The 26,292-nt window shown below is 46.7% G+C and overlaps 2 protein-coding genes across 12 annotated transcripts in view; one reads left to right on the top strand and one right to left on the bottom strand.

Annotated features, from left to right (window-relative positions):
- The window catches only part of NUP98 (nucleoporin 98 and 96 precursor), a 121,262-nt gene extending 115,273 nt beyond the window's left edge, over positions 1–5,989 (bottom strand). For 2 of the 3 annotated variants that reach the window (XM_090264761.1, XM_090264764.1), the window contains exon 1: positions 5,825–5,986. The gene's annotated coding sequence lies outside the window, so the exon portion shown is untranslated. Of the gene's footprint in view, positions 1–5,824 lie in introns of all 3 variants that reach the window. The other variant, XM_090264773.1, reaches the window with a different exon arrangement.
- Positions 5,990–6,336: 347 nt separating this feature from the next.
- PGAP2 (post-GPI attachment to proteins 2) lies at positions 6,337–26,000 on the top strand. 9 transcript variants are annotated; one of them, XM_090264717.1, is made up of 8 exons: positions 6,337–6,412; positions 12,976–12,996; positions 13,279–13,355; positions 15,881–16,055; positions 23,678–23,930; positions 24,054–24,148; positions 24,766–24,874; positions 25,066–26,000. In XM_090264717.1, exons 2-8 carry the CDS (start codon positions 12,979–12,981, stop codon positions 25,194–25,196), a joined length of 858 nt encoding a protein of 285 aa, XP_090120843.1. In that variant the 5' UTR covers positions 6,337–6,412; positions 12,976–12,978; the 3' UTR covers positions 25,197–26,000. The 9 variants fall into 9 exon arrangements, with proteins under 9 accessions (XP_090120843.1, XP_090120871.1, XP_090120838.1 ...); XM_090264712.1 differs by lacking the exons at positions 6,337–6,412; positions 15,881–16,055 and adding exons at positions 12,730–12,772; positions 15,296–15,440; XM_090264756.1 differs by lacking the exon at positions 6,337–6,412 and adding an exon at positions 20,012–20,196 and having other exon boundaries at positions 15,881–16,068.
- The last annotated feature ends 292 nt before the right edge of the window (positions 26,001–26,292 follow it).

Here is a 26,292-nt window from a genome sequence, read left to right as displayed (position 1 = left end):
GACCAAGATGGAGGCATAGACAGACACACTGCTTCTCCTTCCACAACTAAGAAAAAATACAACTACCTCAAAGCTAGAGACAACCAGAAGTTCCAGGAAATCAAACTGCATGGAAGTCCAGCAAACAAAGATATAAAGAAGAAAGACTCATCCAGACAGGTAGGAGGGGCAAAGCCAGGGCAGAGAGGACGTGGTGTAATAGTGGTAGTGGTGGCAGCAGCGGCACACTGGAAGAATGTGCAGTCACACGTTTTAAAAAGTCAGGAGGGACACCTGGGGAGCATTCCCAGCTCCTCACCAAACTGCGAAGCTCACAGTCCCAGCGCCGGGGGAAATCAAGCCTCATGGCTTCTGACTGTGCAAACCAGTGGGGCTTGGGGTGGAGACAGAAACTGCCGGTCTCTCAGCAGAGCCCACTTGTTTAAAAGGCCCCCACGGTCCTAGAACATCCGCAGACCCACACACTCTGGGAATGACAGACAAGGCAACAGCTAGAGAGACACCAGTCCCATACGGAAGTGGGAGAAGTGCCTGGAAAAGGGGCGAGTGCTGGGCAAGCGGCATTGCTCCTTCTCAGACCCCTCCCCCACATACAGTGCCACAAGTGGTGAAACAGGTCGCCCTGTACTGAGGAATCCCTAAGGCTCCACCCCTTACAACGTAACAGGAGCAGCAGCTCTACCTAAGACACAGAGGCAAACACACACAGGAGACTTCCGGCCAAGAGGGAGGCCTAGACTGACACGCTCCGTCTTCTTCCACAACTAGGAAGGAATACAACTACCGCAAAACCAGAAAAAACCAGGAGTTCCAGAAAAAAAATAGAATTCCAACGTATGAAGTTATAAAGAAGTGGTGCTCATTTGGACGGGTAAGAGGGGCGAGGCCTGGGTAGAGAAGTCAAGCTGTGCTGGCAGCTGCGGCAGCAGTGGTGATGGTGGCAGGACGGCGATAAGCACAGACACCAGTATTTAAGGAGAGGCGAGAAGCACCTGGGGAGCACCCCCGGCTGCAGACTAGACCCGTCAGCTTGCAATTCCAGCACTGGGGTAGGCAGGGCCCCATTGCCTTGGACTGTGAGGCCAAGAGGGGGTGAGGACAAAGGAAGAGGCTCCCGGTCGTTCATGGAGAGTGAACAGCAGGAATCCTTGGACTCCCACCCACCGCCTCCACAGAAAATGCCACAGGTGGTGAGAAGGGTCCCCTCGTTGTGACGAGTGCAGGGGCTCCACCCCCTATAGTGTAGGAGGTGTGACAGCCCCGCCCAGGAAGCAAAGGTAAACACAAAACTGTCAGGATGGCGCTGATCATGATAGAGATCCCGGTGACGCAGCTGACCAGACAGCAAATATTTAATCTAACGAAGCAGCAGACAGGAAATCTTTCTGAGGCACAGTTCAGAGCTTTGGTTATAAAAATGCTTACAGACCTAACAGCAGATGTTAAACAACACAGGGAAGGAATGAAGGCTAGTCTTGCTGAACTGAACAAAAACACATATGAAACTAGTGGTGAGGGAAAGAAAACCAGAGATCAAATCAACAAATTGGAACATAGGGAAGAAACAGTCAACCAGTGCAGAAAGAGAAAATGAAAAGTGAGGAAAATGAGGAGAGGCTCAGAAACCTATGGGGCAGCTATAAGCGGCCCAACATTTGAATCATAGGGTTGCCAGAAGGTAAAGAAAAACTAGAAATTGAAAAATTATGTGAACAAATAATGAAGCAGAACTTCCCTAACTTGGGGAAGGAAATAGACTTACAGGTCCAAGAAGCACAGAGAGTTCCAAAAAAACTCGACCCACAGAGAACCACACCAAGACATTATAATCAAAATGTCAAAAGTTAAGGATAAAGAGAGAATCTTAAAAGCAGCAAGAGAGAAGAGAATTACGTACAAAGGGGTCCCAATAAGACTATCAGCTTATTTCTCAAAAGAAACTCTGCAGGCAAGAAGGGATTGGCAAGAAATATCCAAAGGAATGAAAAGCAATAACCTACAACCACGACTACTTTATCCAGTGAAGCTGTCATTCAGAATAGAAGGGCAGAGAAAGTACTTCCAGGACAAAGTAAAACTGAAGAAGTTCATCAGATCCAAACCACTGTTATATGAAATGTTAAAGGGATTTGTTTAGGAGAAGGAGGATCAAAACTGTGAACATTAAAATGAAGACTGTATCACAACAATCAACAACAGAAGCTAGGGAACTGAAACAAAGGCAAACTAAGTAGGCAACAAGAGTGAGGAAAGAATTGTAGGTATGGGGAACATTTTGTGGGGAGGTCAGCCGGAAGGGGGAATGGGGGAAAGGGAGTGAGATGGTATAGGAATTAAGAAGCATAGTAGGAGGGAGTGGAGTAGACAGGAAGATGTTGAGAAGAATTATATGCACAACCAATTGTCATGGACTAAGGGGTGGGGGACAACTGGAGGGATGGGGGTCACTGGGTGGAAGGAAACAAAGGGAAAAGAAATTGGTACAACTGTAACAGCATAATCAATAAAGCACTTTTTAAAAATAATTTATTTAGTTGTTTACTTATTTAATTATTTTTAGAGAGAGGGGAAAGGAGAAAGAGAAGAAGAGAAACATCACTGTGTGGTTGCCTCTCACTCGCACCCCCAATTGCGGATCTGACGTGCAACCTAGTCATGTGCCCTGACTGGGAATCAAACCAGCGACTCAATAAAGCATGTTTTTTAAAAAAGAGATGTATTTTAATAAATAATTTTTATTTCTTCACTGAAAATATGCATTTGCTCCACACTACACAGATTTAAGTACAAACTCTTCAACATGGCAAATAATGATCAATATTTATTAAATTCTCAGTATCAGGACAATGAGACAAAACCTCTCATCCGTACATATTTATGTGACATCAAGTACATCAGTGAAATGAAAAGATAATGAAATCACAGAACATCACATTTCATTACATCAATTCAACTACAAGCTTCTGTACCCTCTTCCATAAAAATAGATAATGCTTTATTCACCCAATGGTCTATCCCCTTTCAAACAAGGCCTTGATTTTTCCTATGCCAGAGAATGAGAGGCTACCACAGATGTGAAAGGAGAAACTAAGAAAATGAATCTAGGACTCTTATCTTTTCACTTCCCCAATTTAAGGATTTTTCAAGGACAATTTTAACAAAACGAAACTTATTAGCTGACTTTACAAGAATACACCAGACAACATAAAGGTATGATTTTACTGAAATATTCGGAGTATTTTCTCTAGAGCAGTGGTCTCAATCAGAGGCAATTTCGCCTCTCAGGGAACATTTGACAATGTTTGAAAACATTCTGGATTGTTACAACTTGGGGAGGGTACTACGGGTATCTAATGGGCGGAGGCCATGAATGCTGCGAAACATCCTACAATACAGAAGACGCGGCATCCACAACAAAGAATTACCTGGCTCAAAATGTCAACAATGCCAAGGCTGAGAAACCCTGCTCTAGAGACATACTATGTCAAATACAGGAGGATCTCGAATAATGTCATTTCCAACATCAATTGATTATAACATTGATAAGATGCTCTAAGAATTTAACTATTGTTTATACCCATTAGCCTATGGTCAAATCGGTTCGTTATATGTAGCTTCGCTACAGTTCCAAAAACCTATCAAGGATACTCAGTGAGGACTTAACTATACTTAGATTCAATTCCAAACACAAAGAATGCACTAAAATATTAACAAATGTTGTTTACATACCTTGCCTTTAACACCTATTGTTCAATCTCTGAATTTCTTAATACTCTAACCTTTCAACAAATTCCATAATTAAAAATGTGCCCTTTATTGGAAATCAAACATCAGTATTACTATCCCTTACTTCCTAGGTTAAGTTGCCACCATAAAAATACCACAATAAAATAATACAACCAATTTTTTTCCTAAGCTGTGAATTTGGTTTCCTGAATGTTTTACTGCTCTGAGCTATACAGGAGCTAACGGACATGAATAAAGTCAGGTACCAAAGTACCAAGTAACATATGAATGTATGGGTCCTCTTATCTGGGCCCCCTATTTCAGGAGCACACAATTCAAGCAAACACTCCTACTTAGAGCCTACTATGTGCCAAACAACCTGAATACAAAGCTAAGACATAAATATTTTACCGGAGACTAATAAAAAGACAAAGAGCTATAACACAAAATGATCTATGCTACTTATAGCACAAAATGCAGGGGAGAGGATTCCAGGAAAGACTTTTCAGAATAGGGTGATGCTTGAACTGAGAAAATGTCACAGAATACATACCCCATTCATATCTTAGTATTTAGACTACCTATCTCGTTCACTCTTATACACTATTTTTTACTTTTGCTATGTCATCTAAACAAGAGCAAAGTGAAGATATGATTAATGTAAAGAAACCGAAGTGGCAACTAACTCACTTTCATCAAATTTTAATGAAGAGTCAAAAAATAATTATATCAATGTATTTCCTAGTCTCTCCATCCTGTCCAACTTCTGGTTGTTTTTTAAATATTCTAACTTCTTCCACCAAGCAAACATACCATCTGTCATTCAGTTAACAAGGGTTTCTTTCTTAATTTTAAAAGCTATCACAGAAAACACTCACTGGTCTTTTCTTTAAGTTTCTCCTTCCAAAACGGACTCTATCATTTTATCACCTTTTTCTACTACAAAACTTTGAATTCTGTACAAGAGAGAAGCCATGAGTTCCAAAGTACAATAACTACAAAATTTACTGCCTACCTTTCTAAGTCTCACATGTATTTTCTGCTTTCTAATCCAATATTGCCGTGGATCACTAACTGAACTCTTTCTTCTGAGTCCCCAGAATAAAAATTGTAGGTTTGGAACAGGAAACTAACCAATAACTTGTGGTTTTACCGATTTGTTTTCCAATACGTAACATTACTGACATTCTTTAACCAACTTTTACGTTTAGTTCTCTAGTTCTCACGTTCTAAGTTAGGGTACCATTAATTAACCGTCAGCCTTACAGAGAATAGAGTTGGTAGCAACGAAGTCGAAACACTATTGAAGGCTATCTGCTCCTACCTACCGAACGCCCCCGCATGCCCCACTCCCACCCCAAAGAAAATCTTCAATAATGGAAGCCGAGAACACCAGGAAAAGTGATGTAGTTGACACATTTCTAGACAGTGTCAGATCTGACACCAGCTAATCCTGTCCCTTCTGGGCCTCGATTTCTCGACCTATAAAACTTGCACGTGACCTAGGGTAAACTGGCTTAATCACTAAGGTCCTTACGGCTATCTAGGAATCCGGAAACCCCATCTTTCTCACTTAGCTTTACAAGAAACACGTGGGAGACCAGAAAATAATATTTTACTTCACTCACTCAACCTTAATTCCCACATGTTTCAAAAAGCTAACCAACTCTCGATCCACCCACCCTAACCCTGGAACTGCAAATTTCCCCTGTAGGAGAGTCCAAGGCAAATAAAACCCAGTCAAGGAAGCGCTGGGAGACTATATTCAGGGTTTTAAGGCGCTGCCACAACTGAGGGCCGGCCCACCTAGTCACCACCAGGCAAATGAGTAAGTACAACTGGATAGATGAACTCTCCCTCACCGTAGGATGCAATGGAAGTCCCGGGGCCCAGACCTCACCAATAGGCACTCTCTCCCAGTACCCGAAGAGCCGTCTTCTGAATCTCAGGGTCGCGGGCCCGCCCCCTCTCTACGGGCAGAGATGCTCGTCGGGGCGCTAGACTTTGGCGCGGAGAGGGCCTGGGAAGCCCTGCACACCGCCCGCCCAGAGGAGGAGCCTGCTGTCCGGAGCTGCCGCCACCCCGGCTCCCGACTTACCGCGATGCGGTTGGGGGAGGGAGTGTCAGGAATGAGAGCCTAGGCCCGTTAGCCACCCGCCGCTCAGAGAGCAGCGCGCGGCCGCCAGGAAACCGTCGCCACAGCCGCCACCACAGATACCGACCGCCGCTTCGGGAGCAGCGCGCAGAGGACCGGACTGCGTCACACGCCGCCCGCCGTCAGAGGTTCGCTCAGGGCGCTCCGCCCACGCTGCCTGCGCATTGGTAGCCGACCACGCCACTCTAGGCCCATCCTATTACTCATTGGATAACGAGTCTTTTGAAACTGAACGTGAGGGCGGTCTTCGGGAGAAGGGGAGAGGAGGAAGAGGAGGGACGTAAGGAATTAGGGGGGGAAGGGGTGGGGTGGTGAAAGGGACATGGAGTCCCGCTTCTCGCTGCCGCGGTTGGCTGGGAGAGAGTTGTGACGTCACACAAGGGCCCTGGAAGTGGGCTGGTGAGTGGCTACACTGGGCGGGGTGTGGGAGAAGAGTTGTGACGTAACAAAGGCTCCGCCCCTTCCTTGAAGCGGAGAGACCCCAGCTGCTGAAGCTCGAGCCAATCAGAGGGAAGGCTCCAGGATGGCACGGTAACTGTTGTTCTATCCTCGTAGTGCCCAGTCCGTGGGAGGTGAAAGGGAAGGTATCCCTTTGGTCTTCGCTTCACTTCCTGGCCAGCGGAGCTGGAGGACTCTGCAGCTGCAGGGAGGATTCAAAACCTGGCCTTATTGTCTCCTAGCCCATTCCAGCCCCGGCACAACCTTTTCCTCTCTGAATCCCTAGAATAGCCATTATGAGCATCAGAGATGCCGTAAGGGGGCGGCTCAACATAGGACTTCTTCCCCACCTGTCCTTTAGTTATTCTTAAAGCCCTATTTCAGATGTTCCCGCCTTCTCTGGGATACATTTACTGATATATCTCAGCAAGTTGGGTTAATGCTCGCCTCTGTCACTTTGTATCCTATTACTTTCCTGTCTTCTGTGGCTGGGCTATTGAAGGTCAAAGCTGCATTTTCTTCATCTTGGTATTAAGAAATCAAAATTCAACCGAGTAAATCCGAACATCTAACTGGCTTTATTAAGCGATTCATGAATTGGGCTGCATCCCATTTAGCAGCTAGAAGGGTACTCCGAAGGGTTGTACAAAATGGAAGGACTTTATAGAAAGAAGGGTGGGGCAAGGGAGCTATTAGCAAAAGAAAGGATTATTTTGGGGCCTGGATATCTTTTCTCTGGGGGAAAAGAAGAGGAAGTTTTTTTATTATATAATTGCATCTGTCTATGGAGGATGGAGAGGACCCATGTGACAGATTACCTTACCAGTGCTTGACCAGAAAGTTTCATACTGGTTGATTAAGGTTATGTTTCTGGGAGAGGTATTAAATCTAGTTTGGTATTATGGGATTTTGGAATGAGTGATGCCATTTTGGACTTGTGTTTTTTTTCTTTAGCATTGGTGTCCTTTTCCCCAGGCCTAGCCTGGAGCAGAAGCCTGACATTACAAAGGGAGGGTTGAGCGTGTTCTAGAAACTAGACCTAGTGACAGAATCCCACGCAGAATATCAGGGACTATGCTCAGAAAGTCTATTAGGAGTACTGCTCTACCACCACCTCCATCTGGGGCATCAATACAAAATTGAAACGGGCTCTGCCCAAAGGTAGGTGAACTTAAATCCCTGTGGGTTTTCAGTGATAGCAAAGGATTAGAGATTATTGATTAATTTGTCAAAAAGTGGGATGTCAGAAAGATGAAATAAGATAATGGATAGGAGCATCGGCCTGCGAGCCAAGTGTCGTTGGTTCGATTCCCAGTCAGGGCACATTACTATGTTGCACGTCAGGTCCCCAGTTGGGGGCGCGAGTGAGAGGCAACCACACGGTGATGTTTCTCTCCCTCTCTCCTTTCCCCTCTCTCTAAAAATAAAATAAATAAACAAACAACAACAACAAAATGACCTCCATCAAAATGGAGTCTGGCTCCATTTTAGAAAAAAAAAAAGAGAGAATGGATAGAAGAAACCTTGTACATTGTAGGTGCTCAGTAGATGCTTGAAGGAAGGAAAAAAAATACAGCATGGGTAAAATAGCAAAGCTAGTTTAAACAGCTGACTCCAGCCACCTTTCCCCAACTTCATCCAAACATCCCTCCTTTTTCCTCCATTTCCCTTACCTATGCTCTGCATCAGAAAGTCATTAGTTCTCCCTGGACAGTTATAATAGCTTCCTCACTGTCCTCCTGAAACATCGATTTCTCACCTTCCAATCTTTAAACCCAACTAAAAATTTCCCCTGCTTATTTATTCTGGTGTCCCTAAAGCCAAACACACACAGTATATGTGTGCACATTAAATGTTAGATGCATGCATGGGTGAATTATTTTCTTAAATAGAAAAGTTGAACTGTGGGACATTTGAGTCAGAGAATACTGGGTTTAAATCCGAACCCAGCTATGTATTGGCTGTATGAACTTGGGCAAGTTTCTTAACCCCTCTAAGCTTCAGTTTCCTTGCCTGTAAAAGGGAGATAATATTACTTGCCTAACAGGGTTGTTTTGAGAATTAAATGAGATGAAGCACTTATCAGGTAACTAATACTCAATAATCCTTCAGTGTATGATAGATATTATTTACAGTCTTTAAAAATGTCAAGAAATTCCCATTCTACATATTCTGACATGATTCTTAGAAAAGGGGCTCAGAGGCCCTGGCTGGGTACTCGGTTGGAGCATCTTCCCGATAAGCCAAGGTTGTGGGATCAATCTCCAGTCAGGGTACATACAAGAAACAATCAGCAAGTGCACAGATGAGTGGAACAACAAATCGATGTTTCTCTCTTTCTCCCTTCCTCTCTGTCTCTCTGAAAATCAATAAATAATTTTTTTTAGAGAGAAGTGGAGGGAGAGAGGGAAATATTGATGTGAGATAGAAACTTATCGGTTGCAAGACATGACCTATCCCGCAGCCTAGCCATGTGCCCTGACTGGGAATTGAACCCGCAGCACTTTGGTTTATGGGACAGTGCCCCAACCGACTGTGCCACACCAGCCAGGGCAAAAAAATTAAATAAAAAAAATTTTAAAGAATAGTGGCTTGCTCTGAGTGATGTGGCTCAATGGGTTAGGCATTGTCTTGCAAAGCAAAAGGTCTGTGGTTGATTCCCGGTCAGGACACATGCCTGGGTCGCAGGCTATGTCCCTGGTTGGGGGCAAGCAAGAGGGAACCAACTGATGTTTCTCTCCCTCCCTTCCCCCGTCTCTAAAAGTAAATAAATAAAATCTTTAAAAAAAAAGAGAAAGTGCTCAGAAGTATGTCTTAAGTAAGTGAGCACTTTCAGTCCAAAGTACTAATGGGTATGCAAGACCTGGGATCCTTAAATAGTTCAGACTGTGGGAAGACTGGAGGGTGAGACATTGGATGAGTGCTCCAGGGAGGAATTCTTTGTGACCACGGTGATTTCTAAGTAAAAAAAAAACAAAACACTCTTGTTAGGTACCCTATAGGGATGTGGTCCACAAGCTTGTCATTCTCAGGGACTCTGCCCAGGGAAGGACTTCTTTGTGGGCCAGGGCTTCCTGGGCCCACATACTCTTACTCTGCTTAATTCTCTTAATACCCCTTCAATTTTCATCCTCTTCCTTCTTTTACCTCTAAACACACAGAATTTGGTGTATGTTCACAAAAGCTTGCTGAGCCAAGCCCTGTACTGGCATCAGGAGCCCAAAGATGTCCACATCTGAACACTTCCCTGGCCAAGAGAAAGCTAAGAAAAGTCCAGCTCTGTCATGGGAGCCTCCAGTCTGTCACACGTATTATGTAGCTATCATTGGTGCTTAGTGAGGAATCAGACCTGTAAAGACAACAGAGTCAGAGAAAGGCATGAGACTTCCTTTCAGATGGATGGTTCTAGATTTCTTATGTGGTGCATTGGAAAGAGCAGCAGAGTTGGAGTCAAACAGCTAAGTTCATGGGCCAGATATGTTTTGTTTTGTTTTTTATCCTCACCTGAGGACATGCTTACTGATTTTTGAGAGAAGAAAAGGGAGGGACAGAGATGGGGAGAGAAATATTGAGATGAGAGAGAAACATTGATCGGTTGGTTACCTGTTGTATGCGTCCAACCAGGAACTGAACCTGTAGTCTAGGTGTGTGCCCTGACCAGGAATTGAACCCACCATTTTGGTACACAGAACAACACTCCAACCAACTGAGCCACACCAGCTGGGGTGCCAGATCTGCTACTTTTTAGACCTTCCACAAGTCATTTAGTTCTTCTGTACCCTAGTTTTCTTGTCTATAAAACAGACATAATAATTCCTATTTTGTAAGGTCGTTGTGAGGGTCAAGTAAGATAATGGAATTTGCAAAGGACTGGACAGGTCACATGTCTGGCACTTAGAAGCACTAAGTAAATCTTGATTTCCTTCCACTTTTCCTATAACTTGATAGTGAAGGGTGATGCTTATAAATAGCATATAATTAGGTTTTTAGGTAGAACACTTTTCATTGTATTTAATGAATTTCCTGGTATATTCAGGATTTTATCTAATTTATACCTTCTAATTGACCTTCCTGTTCTGTTTGTCTCCCCTTTATTCTTTTATTTTTCTGCCATTTATTGAGGCACAGATATTTGCCAGATTTTTTAAAAAATTGAGATACAGTTTACATGGGAAGTTATATTATATAATTCACATATAAGAATAATTTACATATAATATAATTGACATATTCAAATCCACCCATTTAAAGTGTACAATTTAGAGATTTTTGGTATTTTCATAAGGTTGTGCAACCATCACCACTATATAATTCCAGAACATTTTTATAACCCCAAATAGAAACTCCAGACCCATTTGCTGGCCTGGTAGCTCATCTGATTAGAATGTCTTCGCGACACGCCAAGGTTGTGGGTTTGATCCCCAGTCAGGGAACATATTGTACAAAAATCAACTAACGAATGCATAAATAAGTGGAACAAAATTGATGTTTCTCTCTCTCTCAAAATCAATTTAAAAAAAAAAGAGAAAGGAACCCCAGAACCATTATCATTCATTCCTCATCTTTTCCTCCCCCAGCCCCTGGCAACTACTAATCTACTTTGTCTCAATGGATTTGCCTGTTCTGGACATTTCATATAAATGGATTTATAGAATATGTGGCCTTTGTGTCTGGCTTTTTTGTTTAGCTTCATGTTTTCAAGGTTTATTCATGTTATAGCATTGATGAGTACTTCATTTCTTTTCATGGTCAAATAATATTCCATTTTATGGATATATCATATTTTTATTATACATTCATGAGTTGAATGACATTTGAGTTGTTTCCACCTTGTAGCTACTATGAATAATGCTACTATGAACATTCATGTACAAGTTTTTTGTGGACGTATGTTTCCAATTCTGTTGTGTTGATACTTTTATAAGGAGAAATAGATTGTGAGGTCATATGGTAACTATGTTTAAATTTTTGAGGAACTGTCAAACTGTTTTATGAAGTGACTACCATTTTACATCCCCACCAGCATTATATGAGGGTTCCAATTTCTCCATATCACTGTCAACACCTGTTTTTTCCTTTTTAAAAAAAGTTACAGCCATCCTAGGTGGTATGAAGTGTCATTTCATTGTCATTTCTCTAATGACTAATGATGTTGACCATCTTTTTATGTGCTTGTTGGCCATTTTAATCTTTCTTGCATTCTTCTGGATTATTTCGTTTTTCCTTCTATGCCAATTTAGAAATTAAATTCTTTTTCTATTATTTTATTGATCTCCCTAGAAATTACCACATGCATTTCTAACTTACCAGAGTGTCATGCTAATCACTACCTTTACAAGAAGGGTAGTTTGCTGAGATGGAGAAAAAGAAGCATTCCAAGCAATATGAACAGGAAAAATAAAGATGTGGGACCAGGAAAGAGCTCAAGACAGGGAATAATGGCCAGAAGCAGGCATCTGTGGGTTGGAGCTAAATAAAGAGGATGACATGAAGCCCCAAGATAGAAAACCTAAATCCAGTTTTTGAAACTAAATTGCAGTGGTTCTTTCAGTAAAGTTTTATTAATTATTCACTTTCCCTAGGACCTTAAAGGACAGGGTGGAAAAAAATTGAAAGTTAAGAAAAGTAGTTTTTAGAATGACTTCGAGCCCTCAGGAGTTAGGACCAAGATAGCTCTGGGTCTCCCACCACTGCCTAGCCCAGGGTCTGCCACAGAGAGGGCCTAGAGTGAGTGAATCAATAAGAATGAATGCATGAAATAAGCTCTGGCAAGTTAAACATTGGAGCCTCTGTTCCCCCATCTGCAAAGTGGTGACCTCATATAGCTACCTTGTGGGATTAACAGGGTATAGTGATTAAGGGACCTCAGGTGCCAGGATAAAATCCTGGTTCTGACATTTACTAGCTATGTGAGTAGGTAATTTACCTTCTGTTTTCCATTGGTAAAGGGAGGATATTAATAGTATCTTCCTCATAGAGGTTTTATGAGAATTAAATGGGATAACATAAAAAGTAGAAAAGTGCCTGGGAGACAGAGTGCTCAAAAGGAGCTAAGTATTACTCTGGGGATTTAAATGGGGGAGAATGTCATGGTGGTGACTAGCTCAGAGGTCTTGCAGCCCCTGCAGTTGCCCTGACAAACAAGCATTGTACCTGCAGGAAGGACTACAGGTCCCTCCATCCTCTTTCCTTGTTGGGGTAAGATGATCTTTGCAAAGGCAGCCAAGACTCTCCCTTAGGTTCCTTCATGGGTCGGTCAGGGAGGGAAGGGAACTTTGGGGGACGGTTTCTGGTGATCAGTCCTTTCCTGGTGAGAGACCCAGAGCTTGGGGCTGGAGATCCTCTCTTTGCTCTCTCAGACAGGGCAGGGCGCCCTCTCCTGATCAAAGGTGGGAACAGCTCTGGCCCACAGTTTCTGGGATGGACCTCACTGGATCTCTCAATACCAGTAAGGTGCTCCTCTCTCTTCTGAAATTCCCCGAATCAGTTCTCGGTAACAAAGTTTGAAGAAGGGTCGCCAAGGCTGGGGTGAAACTAGTTTAATATTTTAGAGGGGTGAAGCTGGATAATTCAGCCAGAACGGAGGACAGGAAATAAGAGAATTTGGGGCCTTTAATTTGGGGTCTTGCTGGATTAATTTTATGTTCTTTCAACAGGTAATGGAACGCAGCGGAGAGGTAAGGTGACAAGTTGGCTTATGAAACGGGTCAAACCTGGTGATCAGAGCTCTTCCAGCTGTCCGCACGCAGCTAGCATTAGTGGGACAGATGAGGGCTAGAAAGGCATGGCATAAGGGCACGCCAGATTAATGGGGAGAGCCCAGGGCCTAGGTCTGCAGAAGCGGGGAGGAGCTAGCAGAGAATCTAGGTGCAGTTTCCTCCCCTAGTTCCGCCCCAAGTGCGCCGGCCCCGCCCCACCGTACCCATTCCACCTTCCCCCTCCCTGTCACTCCCCCCAAGGCTGGGCCTGGGCTACCAGCCGGCCCGGGCCCCCCCACCTCACGCCCCCGGCCTGCGCCAGCGCAACCACAGCCTGGGTGAGTATGGGGATGGGTGTGCTGGACTGCTGGGCAGCCCTACTTGCGGGAGCTCGGCCACGTGGTGCAGCCTACGCAAGGCTACGTCCCTAACTCGGGGAGTCCTGGAGCCTACTCTGGAACTGCTGCTGTTCTGACTTGCTGAGCTGACTCGTTTCCGCACTGCTCTCCTACATGGGGCTGGTTGTGCAGAAGCTGAGATCTCCCTTAACTCCACAGGGACTCCTGGTATGCATTCCTCCTTAGGTTACTGGAAATGCAAGTGTGGGGCCGGCCAGGGGGCGGGGTGGGGGTGCTTAGAATCCAATAGAATAGTTTCAAATCCCAGCTCTGTCAGTTATTAGCATGTGACCTTGAGCAAATGTTTGTAACCTTCCTGAGCCTCAGTTTCCTCTACTGTTAAATGGAAATGTACAAGCCATAGCGTCCACCTCATAGAACTATAGTGAGGATTAAAACAATCTATATGTAGTTCCGAGGTTCAGAAGGCACCTAGAAACTGGATTTGGACTGGAAACTGAGAAGATCTTTAGGCACCTTTGGAGATAAGGTATGGATGCTCCTAAGAAAGCAGTTTTCAACTACGGAATACCTATAAGGAAGTTAGAGCTGACTGGGGCTGAACAGCTGCCCTTCAGGTAGTGAGCTCTCTGTTCTGAGGCCTGTAGAAGCTGGAGTGGCCTTATCTAAAAACATGATCCCTGTGTTGAACAACTGTGGAAACAGGCCCAGAGTGGTTAGGTGACTTGCCCAAGGTCACACGGCTTAAAAGGAGACCAGGCATATCTCCAAATGGAATAGCCTGTTCTTCGAACCTCCTTATCCCCCTGCCTTCGGCAATGCCTGTTCATTCCCTGGTGTTCAATTTCGAGAACCAGTGGTTTCTGAGGGATCCACAGCAGCTGGCTTCAAGGAGGAATTTTGGGAGGGGGGACTAATACTGCTACAACCACATAATCTGGATTTGGTCTGGATGGGGAAGATGTTCTCCTTCCAGGGCCTTGAGGGACTAAGTTCATTTGAGGATGATCCAAGGGATGTGTTTGATTGGGGAGGCTCAGTAGGGCCATCTCCCCTGGGAGATCCCCAGTCCCTAAAGGGAGAAAGGAGCTTGAGTAATTGGGGTAGACTGTCTCATAGGGCCTGGTAGAGAGGGGGACAGGAGAAGAAGATGAGAATGCAGAGGCATGTTTCCCTGGCCTTGTCCAGAATGCAGGGAGGCTACCCTCCTGGAAGTCAAGTTCTTCCTGAGGGTAAAGCTAGAAGGGAGAGTCCTGAGGGCGAGGCCCAGAAGAGTTAGGACTTCATCTGGTGAGGCCCTTGAGTCCAGAGGGGCGAATTCTTTAAGTATCTGGAACCAGCCCTAGTTTGGCAACAAGGAGCCTAAATTCTGAGGATGGCTTTCCCTCAGGTTCAGCATATGGCTTTGAGGAAGGGCTTTCTCTCTGAGTCTTGGTTTCTCTGTCTTTACAATGGTACAGGGATGATTGACTCACCACATAGGATTTGTTTACCTTTCTTCCTCCTACAGACAAGCACCCCTTCTCCCTCCCCTTCTAATCTGACCTAATCTGACTTTTCTGCCCTGATCTCTGGCCCAGAAAGGTAAGGGTCAAGGAAGGCCAGAGTTGCAGTTTGTGACCCTGTGACCCTGAGCAGCTTTCTGTCCCTCTCACAGTCTCAACTTCCCTTTCTGTATATACCAAGGAGGTGCTGGACTAGCATTGCTAGTGTATGTTCAGCTATTGTAGCTCCTGCCCTTAGGTACCCTCATCTGAATGGGAGTCACAGTTCTCAGGAACACTTACCTACTCTCCAGAGGGAGTGGACTGGCCCCTGGGCACTGGGAAGCCTCTGGAAGCTGACTAGGCAACTTTATCCAGTAAAAAGCAAGCCCAGGCCAGCATCAGGCCTGATTCTACAAAGCCTTTCACCCTTAGAGCACGAGAGGCAGCAGGCGGGGACAAGCCAGTAGTCGAGGTTCTGTTGGTTTCCATGGAGTACTTGCTGCTGTGGATTGTGGTGCAGGCACACAGAGCACACAGAGCCTGTGAAGGGACTGAAGGTACAGAAGGACCCTGGCTGGTGAGTAAAGCAATGAGAGCTGATAGAAGGCCCTGAAGCCTGAAGGCTCAAGGACCTGGGGAAGAGATGGACCATTCTGTCTACAATGAAGCTTTAGGATTGGTTCCTGGAATGAGAAACTAGTTAAACCAGCTCCTGTAGCCTTAGGCCTGTCAAGCCAGGCATAGGGCTGAGGAGAGCTCCCAGTCTATTTAAGCTTCATTGCAGCACAGGTTTAGTTCATTTTCTTTCCTCTGAAATTGAGGGTGAATGTTCTCATGGAATTTGAATCAGTCTTCCTGGTCCAGGGCAGGAGCTGTCCAAGCTTAGGGGCTAGATTGCTTCCTTCTTGGACTTCCTAATCCATGGCTCAGTCTCAGGACTGAGCACAAGGACTGACTTCACCATTGAGTCCCAGCCTTGCTGCTTTGGGCCCTGATAGCACGCCACTCCATCCCCAGGTCTGACAAGATGTACCAGGTCCCACTGCCACTGGACCGGGATGGGACCCTAGTCCGACTCCGCCTCACCATGGTGGCCCTGGTCACAGTCTGCTGTCCACTTGTCGCCTTCCTCTTCTGCATCCTCTGGTCCCTGCTCTTCCACTTCGAGGAGACTACGGCTACACATTGTGGGGTAGGGATTGGGAGTCACTGATAACACATATTCAGACCCTAGTTGGATCTATTTTGGATTCTGATTCTATTGTAACCTGATTAGCAGTAGGGGTCCATCAGACATACTGGGCTGCTGGAGGCATGCCTGCAAATTGAGGTCACAAGGATTAGTCTCCCTCTACCTTCCATGGAGGTTACTTGGGAGTGGGGTCACTGAAGTTAGGCAGCTCCAGAACCCAGAACACAATCCTTCACAGAGGGGAAGATTCAGAAGAAAAAGGGTTTTGTTTTTTTTTTGGCGGGGAGGATGGGGGTGGAGAGAGAACAGGACTGTGCTAGAGGGCATTTGGAGCCTGTTGGTGTGGCACTGTGGACTTGTGCCTGTCTCAGTGGGAATGTGATTATGTATATGTGTGTGTAACTGTAGGGGACATGACTGTAATGGCTTTGAGTGGGGTATGTGTTAATATATGAGAGAAACTGTATTTGTGCTTGTCTGGAAGGGGATCTGATTATGAGTGTGTGTTCTGGGGTAGGTCCCATGCCGTCAAGTTTCATAGGTGGCCATGTACCCTCCAGAAGGCAAGATGGTGTCCTAGGCCAGGAAGAAAGCTGTGAGAGTTCTTTCTCTGTAGGATATTGGAGTAAAGGAGGTGAGGCCTGTTCTGACCTCTCTCATACTCCTAGTTTATCCACTGACTCTATATTACCTGAGACACTGATAGTGAGCCTCAATTTCCCCTTTTCTAAAATGGGATTCATAGTTCCTGTCTACCTTCTCCTCAGGGCTAGTGTAGAGCTCCAGGTAGAGGGTAGGAAGGTGGTTTGGGAAATATGAAGGATGAGGAGCAGAAGGAAGAGGAAGAAAAGGAAATTGTCAGGTTGGAAGGTGGAGCAGGAGAGGAATTTACCTGGGTGCTTTAGGGAGAAAAGAGGCAGAGCCTGGATATGGACTTTTGCATTAGCCTCAGGGAGGGCTCTGAAGGCCCCCAGTCAGCTGAACTCCTCTTCTTCCTACAAAGGGCATTTGCTCTAGAAAAAGGGCTGTGACTAGCAGTGGAGTCTGGTTGGGGGTCTGGCACTTCATTTGTTCATAGGACTTGAAGTTTTCCCTCTTGATTTGTCATTGGGTAATCATGGGCCTTGAGCTGTGGGCAGCTGGTCTGATGAAACCCAAGCTGGGAGCTATCAGAAAGAACAGGACTGGAAGAAAGAGGGTGACCAGGTGATCTAAGGGGGAGGATTAGAAAGGATCCATACCCTAGTTTTCACCTTAGATAATACATAAAATATTTATATTGTCCTGGCCAACTCCTCTTCATTCTTCAGCACCCTGCTGATGTGTCTCTTCCTCCAAAAAGCCTTCTTCAGCTTCTTTGGGGCAACCTTAATTACTCCTTCCTCTGGTTACCCACAGTAGTTTTATCACCTTGTATTTGTGTGTCTTCCTCACCAAACTGGGAGCTGCTTGAAGGTGAACACTACATCTGAATCAGTATTTGTTGAATAAGGGAATAGGACCCACCAGCCTAGTTCTCTGAGAAATGGAAGGCATGGTATAATACAGTCATAGTCCACACAGAAAATCATAATATTTGTAGAGCATATGGAGGTAAACATAGGCTGTTTGCTCTGCCCCTTATGGCTGGCTTCAAGGGCTAATGGGATCAATAACCTCAGCATGTCTGGTATATCTATGACCCATTCTTGGAATACTAATTATGTAGCTAAGGCATAGGTAGTAAGTTGTAGGAGGGGTATCTGGCACCTCTGGGCAGAACTAGGTTTAGTGACCCTGGGGGTATTTTGTTTCTGCTCCCTGGGACTACCATGTTGGATCTATCTGGGGATTTTTGTATATGCTCTGAATTTTTCACCCTGAGTTTCCCAGGAATGGCCAACGCTAGGAATAAAAGAAGTAACCTCAGATTAGCACATCTGTAAGTAGATGATTTTACCTTGGCTTGCATATCTCCAGTGACAGGGAGTTTTCTTCCCCAAGATAGCCTATTCCAAAGAGGCTTAGTTGCTAATATTTAGCAAGCTCTTTGTTATAGTGAGCATATACTCTCTTCCTGGTGAATCTCTGCCTTGGGAGCCTTAGGATTACTCTTTCCTCCTGGTTTTCCGGCCAGCCCTGCAGAGATTGGGGCCCTGAGTCTACTCTTAGGTAGCATAGCTCTAGTTCCTTCAGGCAATCCTCACCCTCGGGCACGTGCCCCTAGCCTGGGCCTAATTGATCACTGTTCTCTCCATGCTAGGCCCTCCTGGGCGTAGGACTTCATATGACCTGGGTAGTGTAGGCGAAAGCAGGACTGTTCCAATCTTATTATTGGCTGTTACACCTCTGTTAATGCAGCCTGAGATGCCATTAGCTGTTTCTGCACAGGTCCAGGCTGGACACTGATAATTCATATTCAGGCCTGTGTAGATCTCTTTTGGATCATGAATCTTTTGTTTTAAGATTAGCTAGCTATCCAATGGGGCCCAACAAACATACTCAGTCCTACTCCAACAAAAAAATGGCAAAATCCCATTCTGTTTTCAACTTTTCCCTTTCTAGAAATCTACCTATATTCATAGACACAACTCTCAGAAAGGTCCCCCCCCCCCCCCATCCCTGGCAGGGAAGCTGTTGTGGGCTGACCTTAGCCACTATTACTTCTTTGCAGAGTGTTCCAGAATTTATGACATGGCCTTTTGGTCCTAGGAAGGCTGTGTGCCTGGGCAGGCGTGGAGATCTGGGCACTCTGTGGGCGGGAGGGCAGGCCCTGGGGAGCTGGGGGTGGGCCTCTCTAGTCTTAGAACTGTCTCAGTCTGGCTAGAGCCCTTGACCCAAGGACCGGATCCTTCAGCGCTCAGTGTGAGTGTTGCTCAGTATGCTTCCCATCCCCTTTCCTCTTCCCTGATGCTGAGCTGGACTAGTGGACGAGGGTTCCCTTAATGGAGGGAGGTACGAGTCCCAAGGGGAGATTTGGTTCTTGGTCTTTTAATATAAAGTCATCTTTGTCTGATCTCCCAGAAGGGAGCCTGGCTTGGTGGTCATGGTGGTAGGGACAATAGGGGGTAGAAAAGTAGTTCTTTGCTTAGAGGGAGAAAGGAGCAGAAGAAGCCCAGCTCCCTGGGTCTGGGTCTGTGTGTTCTGGGTTTGACCCAGCACTGCAGGCTCAAGCTGAGTGGAGAAGGTTCCCATGATCCTCAGATACCTGTAAACCTTGAATTGGGTGACATGGTCTTCTCAGAGAGAAAGGAGATAAAGGTCTGGGCCTCAAAGGGACCTTGGTATCTTGGGATCAGGCTATAGTGCTGGCCTGAGGCTTGGATCATTCTGAGCCTGGGGGTGGGATGGCTGGCAGCCTATGGCCCCACTGAAGTAGGTCCTGGGGCACACCCACTGTTCCTAGTTGAACTTGGGTAAAGAGCAGGAATGTGGTCAGACAGGGTCAGTGGGAGGGCTTGGACCATTCTGAGCTCGGGTCCTTTATCTAGGTTCCTTGACCTGAAGAAAGCCTCAATTGGAGCCTTAAGCTGTCAGCTGGCAACAGGCCTTAGTCCCAGTGAATGATCCTGGCATAGTTCTCAGCCTTATTCTCCCCTTCTTGGAATGAGAATAATTACCCTTCCACCTCTTATCTTTCTCCTGAGTGTGTATGAGGGTAGTGAGAATGAGATGGGCCAGCAGAGCTTTCATGTCCAGGCCCCTAGGAGCCTCTATGCTCCAGATTCTTCAAGGGGTGGCTAAATGGGACCAGAGTGCCAAGGGGATTCCTGGCCCTGACTGTCTCTACTGCTCTTGTCCCATCTCCCTCTGCATCTCTTTTCTTCTGCACTATTTTCCTTTTTCCCTGATGCTCTATCTACTCTCTCTACTCTGGCTCTTTTCTGTACCCTGAGTAGCCATCTCTGGAAAAGGCCCCACTTTTCAAAGCCCAGGTATCCCACCAGGCCTTAAGTTGTGTCCCTCACCCTACCTAGGCACCACTTCCTACAGGATGTTCTCTGCAGCCTTCCAGCCCTTGGACCCTGATGGGACCATCTTCCGGCTTCACTTCACGGCCATGCTGTGGTGGGTCATCACTTTCCCCGTGTTCGGCTTCTTCTTCTGCATCATCTGGTCCCTGGTGTTCCACTTTGAGTACACGGTGGCCACTGACTGTGGGGTGAGTGCCAGGCTCCACAGCACCTGGATCAGGGCCAGGTCTGAAGATGGTGATAAGGGCAAAATCAGGGAGTAGGAGAGAAGGTGGAGGGTCAGAGAGAGGGGAAAGGGATAAAAGAATGGTGGGGGCAAGTCAGAGTTAGGGGAAATTTGTGGGAAGAGCCTCAGAGACTACAGTCACAGTCCTCCAAGTGTAGAAGAGGATTATAGGGAGTGCAAGGAAGCAGAAGGGAAAAGGGGAAGGGAAGGGAGTGGGAATAGGTAAGAGAGATCATGAGAGGGAGGAGGCTAAAGAAAGACCAGACAGGAAGGGAAGCCAAGTCTGAGGAGGTAAGAGGAGGCCAGGAGCTAGAAGTAACAGATAGCTATAGCCCAGACTGGGAACCTGGCCTAAGAGGACCCCAGCCCTGCTCTGGAATCCTCTAGCTTGATTTCTCTCTCTGGCCTCCCTGTGTTCACTCGGGGCTCTGCCAGATACAAATCTAGATGGCCTTTCTGCCTCCAAGAGCAGTCCACCAGACCTTTGCTGAGGACCCAAGAGTAGATGTTCTGTGTCAGGGGCATGGAATTGAACGTAGACTTGCTCTTAACATCTAATTCATACAAGAGGTAGTTCTAGACATGGACAGTCACTACACAGTGAGACAGGACTCCTATTGTGATAAAAGGGAAGACAGGGATGGCAGGCCCAGAGGAAGCACATAACCCAGCTTGGATATTGGGGAAGAAGACTTCTTTCCTGGAGGAGTGGGCATTGTTGCTGTGGAGTGCGGAAGAATCTTTGTGAATGCTAGGCTGACCACTTTGATTTTATCCTAATGACAATGGAAAGCTTTGGAAAGATTTTAAGTAGGAAAGAGAAATGATCACATTTGTGGTTTAGAAGACCAATCTGCTTCCTGAAAGGAGGGCAGGGGACAAGAATAGGGAGACTAGTGAGGAGGCTAATACAAGAGCTCACGCTACTCGGGAGATCAGAGCTAAGATGGAGACTATAAGGATAAACAGGAGGGGATGGAGTCCAAAGAAGAATAGCAAGTGGAAACGACAGGAGTGGGAGTTTTTGTCCAGTTGGCAAAAGGTGGGGAGCAGTAAGGTAAATAGGAAAGTTATCCATAATTTCGGGGAACTTTTATCTGAGGCCAAAGGAATGACTAATGGTGAAATTTGAGGTGCTATGACAGGGACTTTTTGGGGCCCCCCCCTTTATATCATGTGAATTTCCAATCTCTGCCCTGCCACAGATCCCCTGAGCCTTGTCCTCCAAGCCAAAGGGTTTCTATTCTTGGGGAAAGGGGTTTTGCTCCCATCTCTCAGTACCCTTAGCTCTGGGCTTATGGTTAGGTTTGAGGTGAACTGTTGTACCTGGTTTCTGATAGCTTCTGATGTTGCTTGTTGCTGGGGTAGTTGGTGAATGGTGAACGTGTGCTTGGAATGGGGTGTGTATATGAGTATCTGTACTTGATTGTGTGTATGTGTGTGTGTGTGAGTGTCAGAGAGAGAGAGAGAGATGAGAGAGGCAATCCTTGCTCTTAGAACTCTGCCCTCACCCCTAATCTAGGTACAGATTGTTAGGACAGGACTGGCGGCTACAGGGCCCTAGTTCTCTCTTTCTCCCAATTCTGTACCATCTCTATTCTTTACCTGTTTCCCAGCATCAGTGAGGGATCTGAGCCCTTAAATGCTCTGGGCTCTCCCATCCAAGTCTTAGAGGCTGATCCTCTTCCCTTTAAATAGCTGAGATGTGGTAGAAGTTTTTAGAATGAATACTCTAGGAGGTGGAGGCAATACTCCCACTAATCCTACTCAGATGACCTACTCAGAGAGGCAGAAGAGTCAATTAAGGAGACTTAGAGGTCTCAGAAGTGTCTGGTGAAGATATGAGTCCCATGTAGGCCATCCCATGTTCAATAGTCATGTTTGCAGGCTTTTTAGGGAAGTTTGTCTTCTGATGGCCATCCCTTGTACCCGTTGTGTGCCAGATACTGCAGATGCTTTGCATACATAGTAGTTAGTTCTCACAAGGTAGGTAGTGATATCCCTATTTTGTCAATGAAGAAATTGAAGCTCAGAGAGGTGAAGTGGTTTGCTCAAGGTTACCCCACTAATAAAGGCAGAACTGGGATGCAGACCTAGGTTTGTGCGTCTCTAAAGCCTCCATGCTGCCTCTTCACTGAATACTCAGAGTGAATATCTGAGCCTGTTTGCAAGCTATGGTATCTCAAGCCCTGGCCTGAAGAGCAGCACCCTCTGTCTGAGAATTTTGCACTTAGTCTCCTCTGGCAGTGCTGATGGGAATCCATTTCCTTTTCTGTGAAGGCTGTGAAGCCCCTGCTGGTGCTTCTCCAGACCCACCCCTGTCCTGCGAGCTGCCTCCATCATTGCCTACCTGCCTGTCTGCTTTGAGACCCATTCAACATACCCATTGGGAAAAAGGAAGGGATCTTGCAGAACTCAATCTCTGAAGACTGGTCCCACCATAATCACACAAGGCCATACCCTCTGTGGGCTCTGGCACTGTTCTGGCTCTTGTTGAAACCCTTAAAGTACCTGAAAAGTGTGGGCAACTGACTGGTAACTTCCACAGTCTTGGAATCTTTTAGGAATACAGATTCTCAGATTCCAGACCTTCTGTAGTCTCATACAATCCTCAGTGAGTTATCTGCATATTTAAGTTTGAGAAGCAGCTCCAGGCCCTGGAGTCTAATAAATCCTCCTCCTGGCTTTCTTGTCCCCATCAAAACTATTGTTCACTCATCCTCCATCCTCTCACTCTGCCATACAAGCAACACAGCAATTCCTCAACTTGAAGGAATGACACTCGGATTCTTTAAAGAATAAGGAAACCAATCATTGAGAAAGATGGCTGAGAGAGATGTACAAAAACAGGGTGACTGCAACAGGTTAGGAGCACCCATGTTCTTAAACCTGATCAGGGTGGGGGTACCCTTCTGGCTCAGCTCTCCCAGCATCTCACAGTACCCTCTACCACCTTGGCATACCTGCCCAGAAAAACAACTGGAGTTGGGAGCAGTCAGGAGCAGCTCAGTTGGGCAGTTTATCCAGCATTGCCCCAAGTAAGCTCAGATGGTCTCTGAGTCATCCCTGTTGTGGGACTGAATCTGGGGTTCGGGGCTCATGGAACTTTTCACAGGGCCTTCTGCTACTGTGTCAGAGAGTCTCTGAACCTGTCTTCAGCTTTCCCAGCCATGTGTGGTTTCCTTGCTAGGGAGATAGAGGTCACATATGTCCATGCACAAATGCCAGTCTGGCTGGGGAATGAGAACCAAGGACAATGGGGAGCCGGGACGTGGAAGGGGAGACCTCCAAGGAGAGCTCTGAGGGTGCCTGAAGGAGACCTTCCTGGAAGGGAAGGGGCTGGGCACAGCCTTCTGAGGATCAGGTTGATTAGATGGAGAGAAGGATCTCCAGGTGGGTGGGCCTGGCAAGGGCCAGTGCCCAGAAGAGTCGCAACTCTCTAGGTACCCAATTACCTGCCTTCGGTGAGCTCGGCCATCGGCGGGGAGGTGCCCCAGCGCTACGTGTGGCGCTTCTGCATCGGCCTGCACTCGGCGCCCCGCTTCTTGGTGGCCTTCGCCTACTGGAACCACTACCTCAGCTGCACTTCCCCGTGTTCTCGTTACCAACTGCTTTGCCGCCTCAACTTCAGCCTCAACGTCATCGAGAACCTCGCACTGCTAGTGCTCACTTACGTCTCCTCTTCCGAGGACTTCAGTGGGTGCCTGGAGGAGGGAAGGAGAGTGGGATGGGTTTGGAGAGGGGTTGCCCCTGCCCTTTGCTCATAGGGTTTGGGTGCTCCCTGTAATGTGCACTCCCAACCCTCCTCTCTCCCTCCAGCAATCCATGAAAATGCTTTCATTGTGTTCATCGCAGCTTCCCTCAGTCACATGCTCTTCACGTGCATTATCTGGCGGCTGACCAAGAAGCACACAGTAAGTCTGGAGGTACAGTCTACCCCTAGGGTAGACCTGGGGCTCCAGGTGACCCAGAGGAAAATCAAGAAGTGTCCTCTAGATGCAGTTAATGGTGAGGTGGGAACTGGAGTTCTAATTGGAACCTGGCCTGGGGCTGGGCCTTGCAGACAAGGGGATGGTGACTGGTCAGAATCTAGGACTGTCTGGGTAGTATGGGATACTGGAGGGTAGAGGAGATGGAGGCTCCAAATGGAGGTAGAATGAGGGGCAGCACCAGGCTGCAGTGGGTTAGGAAGACATGTCATAGTCCGTGGTCTGTAATAACTACAATTGCCCCCTGTGGCCCTACATACACCTTTTTTTCCACCACAGTATCTGAAGGTGTTGGGTTGGTTGATGCCAAGTAACTTTCATATTCCTTCCCCCTGAAGTGGGAGGGGTAGGGATGCCACTGCTCCTTAGGCCCATTATACTGCAAATGCAGGGATGTGAACATGCCCATTGTTCCTGTTGCCCCTACCTGTGTCCGCTTTCATGACCAAGGGAGGGGAGACTCACCCTTAGGCATTGGGGCTAAGGAGGCCACTGATACATATCCAGTAAGCTGCAGAGTGATCAGACAGCCCATCTTGTAGGATCACAAGTCCTACAACTGGAAACAGCGGCTCTTCATCATCAACTTTGTCTCCTTCTTCACGGCGCTGGCTGTCTACTTTCGGCACAACATGTATTGTGAGACTGGAGGTGAGGCCAGGCTAAGATCCACAGATGGTCACAGTGACTATGGGACAGTTTTGATATTTTCTATAAATGAGCAATATCACGGTGTGTTCCATGTAGTGATGTAGTAGTGGTGATTTATCAAGGGGCCCCGGGGTGGGAGGGAAGGTGGGGACAGGAGACTCACTATGCCCTTCTTTGTGTCCTCACAACAGTGTACACCATCTTTGCCATCCTGGAGTACACTGTTGTCCTAACCAACATGGCATTCCACATGACAGCCTGGTGGGACTTCGGGAACAAGGAGCTCCTCATTACCTCCCAGCCTGAGGAAAAGAGATTCTAAACCCTTCTCTCCCACTGGGGGGTTGAGGGGGGCACTGCCCAGAAACTAGAACGAAATACCACTCTGGCCTTTCCCACCTCCTGTGTCCTCTCTGGGCCCTACTGAAGCTGAGGAAGGGGAGGAGGAAGGGCATAGGACAGGGCTTTAACCAGTCCTACAGCATCTTCCTCTCCCCACCCCATGTGAAGGCACAGAGATCTTCAAGTAGCATCACCCTTACCCAAGAGGCCCCAAGAAACTGAGCTGGCAGGAGAGTTCCACTGTCTGGTGCTAAAAAAAGTCGTGAGGTTCATAACCACCATCCGGTTCTTGGCCTTAACATAGCCACCTCTCTTTGAGGTCAGGGACCACTGAGCAGTGGCTGCCATCTGACAACCACAGCCATTCTCTTCACATGGCCATTCACTTGACTGTGTGTCTAATAATCTACTCTGCACATCCAGGCCTTTGGCCAGTTCCCTAAGGTTGTCCAGATGGTCTAGTTCTGACTTCATCTCTGATGATGGGGGGTAGGCAGAGTCTATGATTCCCAGGGGTTCTGCCAGTCTGTGCTCTGACATCACCTTGTGGATGTGATGGTTTGTACCCAAAGGCTGACCTGCTCTAGAAAAAAACACTGGCACCACAATATTTCTTTCCTTCTGAAATCTCTGGCTTACACTCTTCTTCCTTGGCAAAAGTATGAGGTAGAGGTGTCAGAGGCACAGATTCCTACCCTCAAACTAGTGCCCCCCACCAACCTATTATCCCAGACCCTGAATTCTTTAATTGTACATTTTAAAGGGAAATAAATTTTTTTTTTCCCAACAGTCTGGACTAGGCTTGCTTATCTTGGGGCTCGTCTGTTTGTTTAATGGAACTGAGGTGAGGGACAAGCTCCAGGACAGTGGGGAAAAGCCCATGGCAGGTTATGATTCCACATGGCACCCCGCTACCTCTGTAGGTCTGGAGTCTCCTACAGATGGTCTAAGTCCCAATTTTGGTGAGAAGTGACCCCAGGCCTGGAAGCTGAGATACCCGGAGTCGAGTGGAGGCAAAGCCCTGAGCTCTAGCTCCAAATGACAGTACATAAAGCTCTTCCCCCTTGGGGGTATAA

Source organism: Furipterus horrens, unplaced genomic scaffold (genome assembly GCF_987537825.1).
Source record: "Furipterus horrens unplaced genomic scaffold, mFurHor1.1.pri manual_scaffold_2, whole genome shotgun sequence".
In the NCBI taxonomy this organism is placed as follows: domain Eukaryota; kingdom Metazoa; phylum Chordata; class Mammalia; order Chiroptera; family Furipteridae; genus Furipterus; species Furipterus horrens.
The sequence above is the reverse complement of the archived record's forward strand: the minus strand, read 5'-3'. Positions and strand labels throughout refer to the sequence as shown.

What these genes read in the sequence shown, in the direction of transcription:
- PGAP2 (XM_090264756.1), top strand. An exon ending in CCAGCGCAACCACAGCCTGG is followed by an intron (nt 13,356 to 15,880) that starts GTGAGTATGGGG and finishes CTCCATCCCCAG; the next exon opens with GTCTGACAAGATGTACCAGG. An exon ending in GGCTGACCAAGAAGCACACA is followed by an intron (nt 24,149 to 24,765) that starts GTAAGTCTGGAG and finishes CCCATCTTGTAG; the next exon opens with GATCACAAGTCCTACAACTG.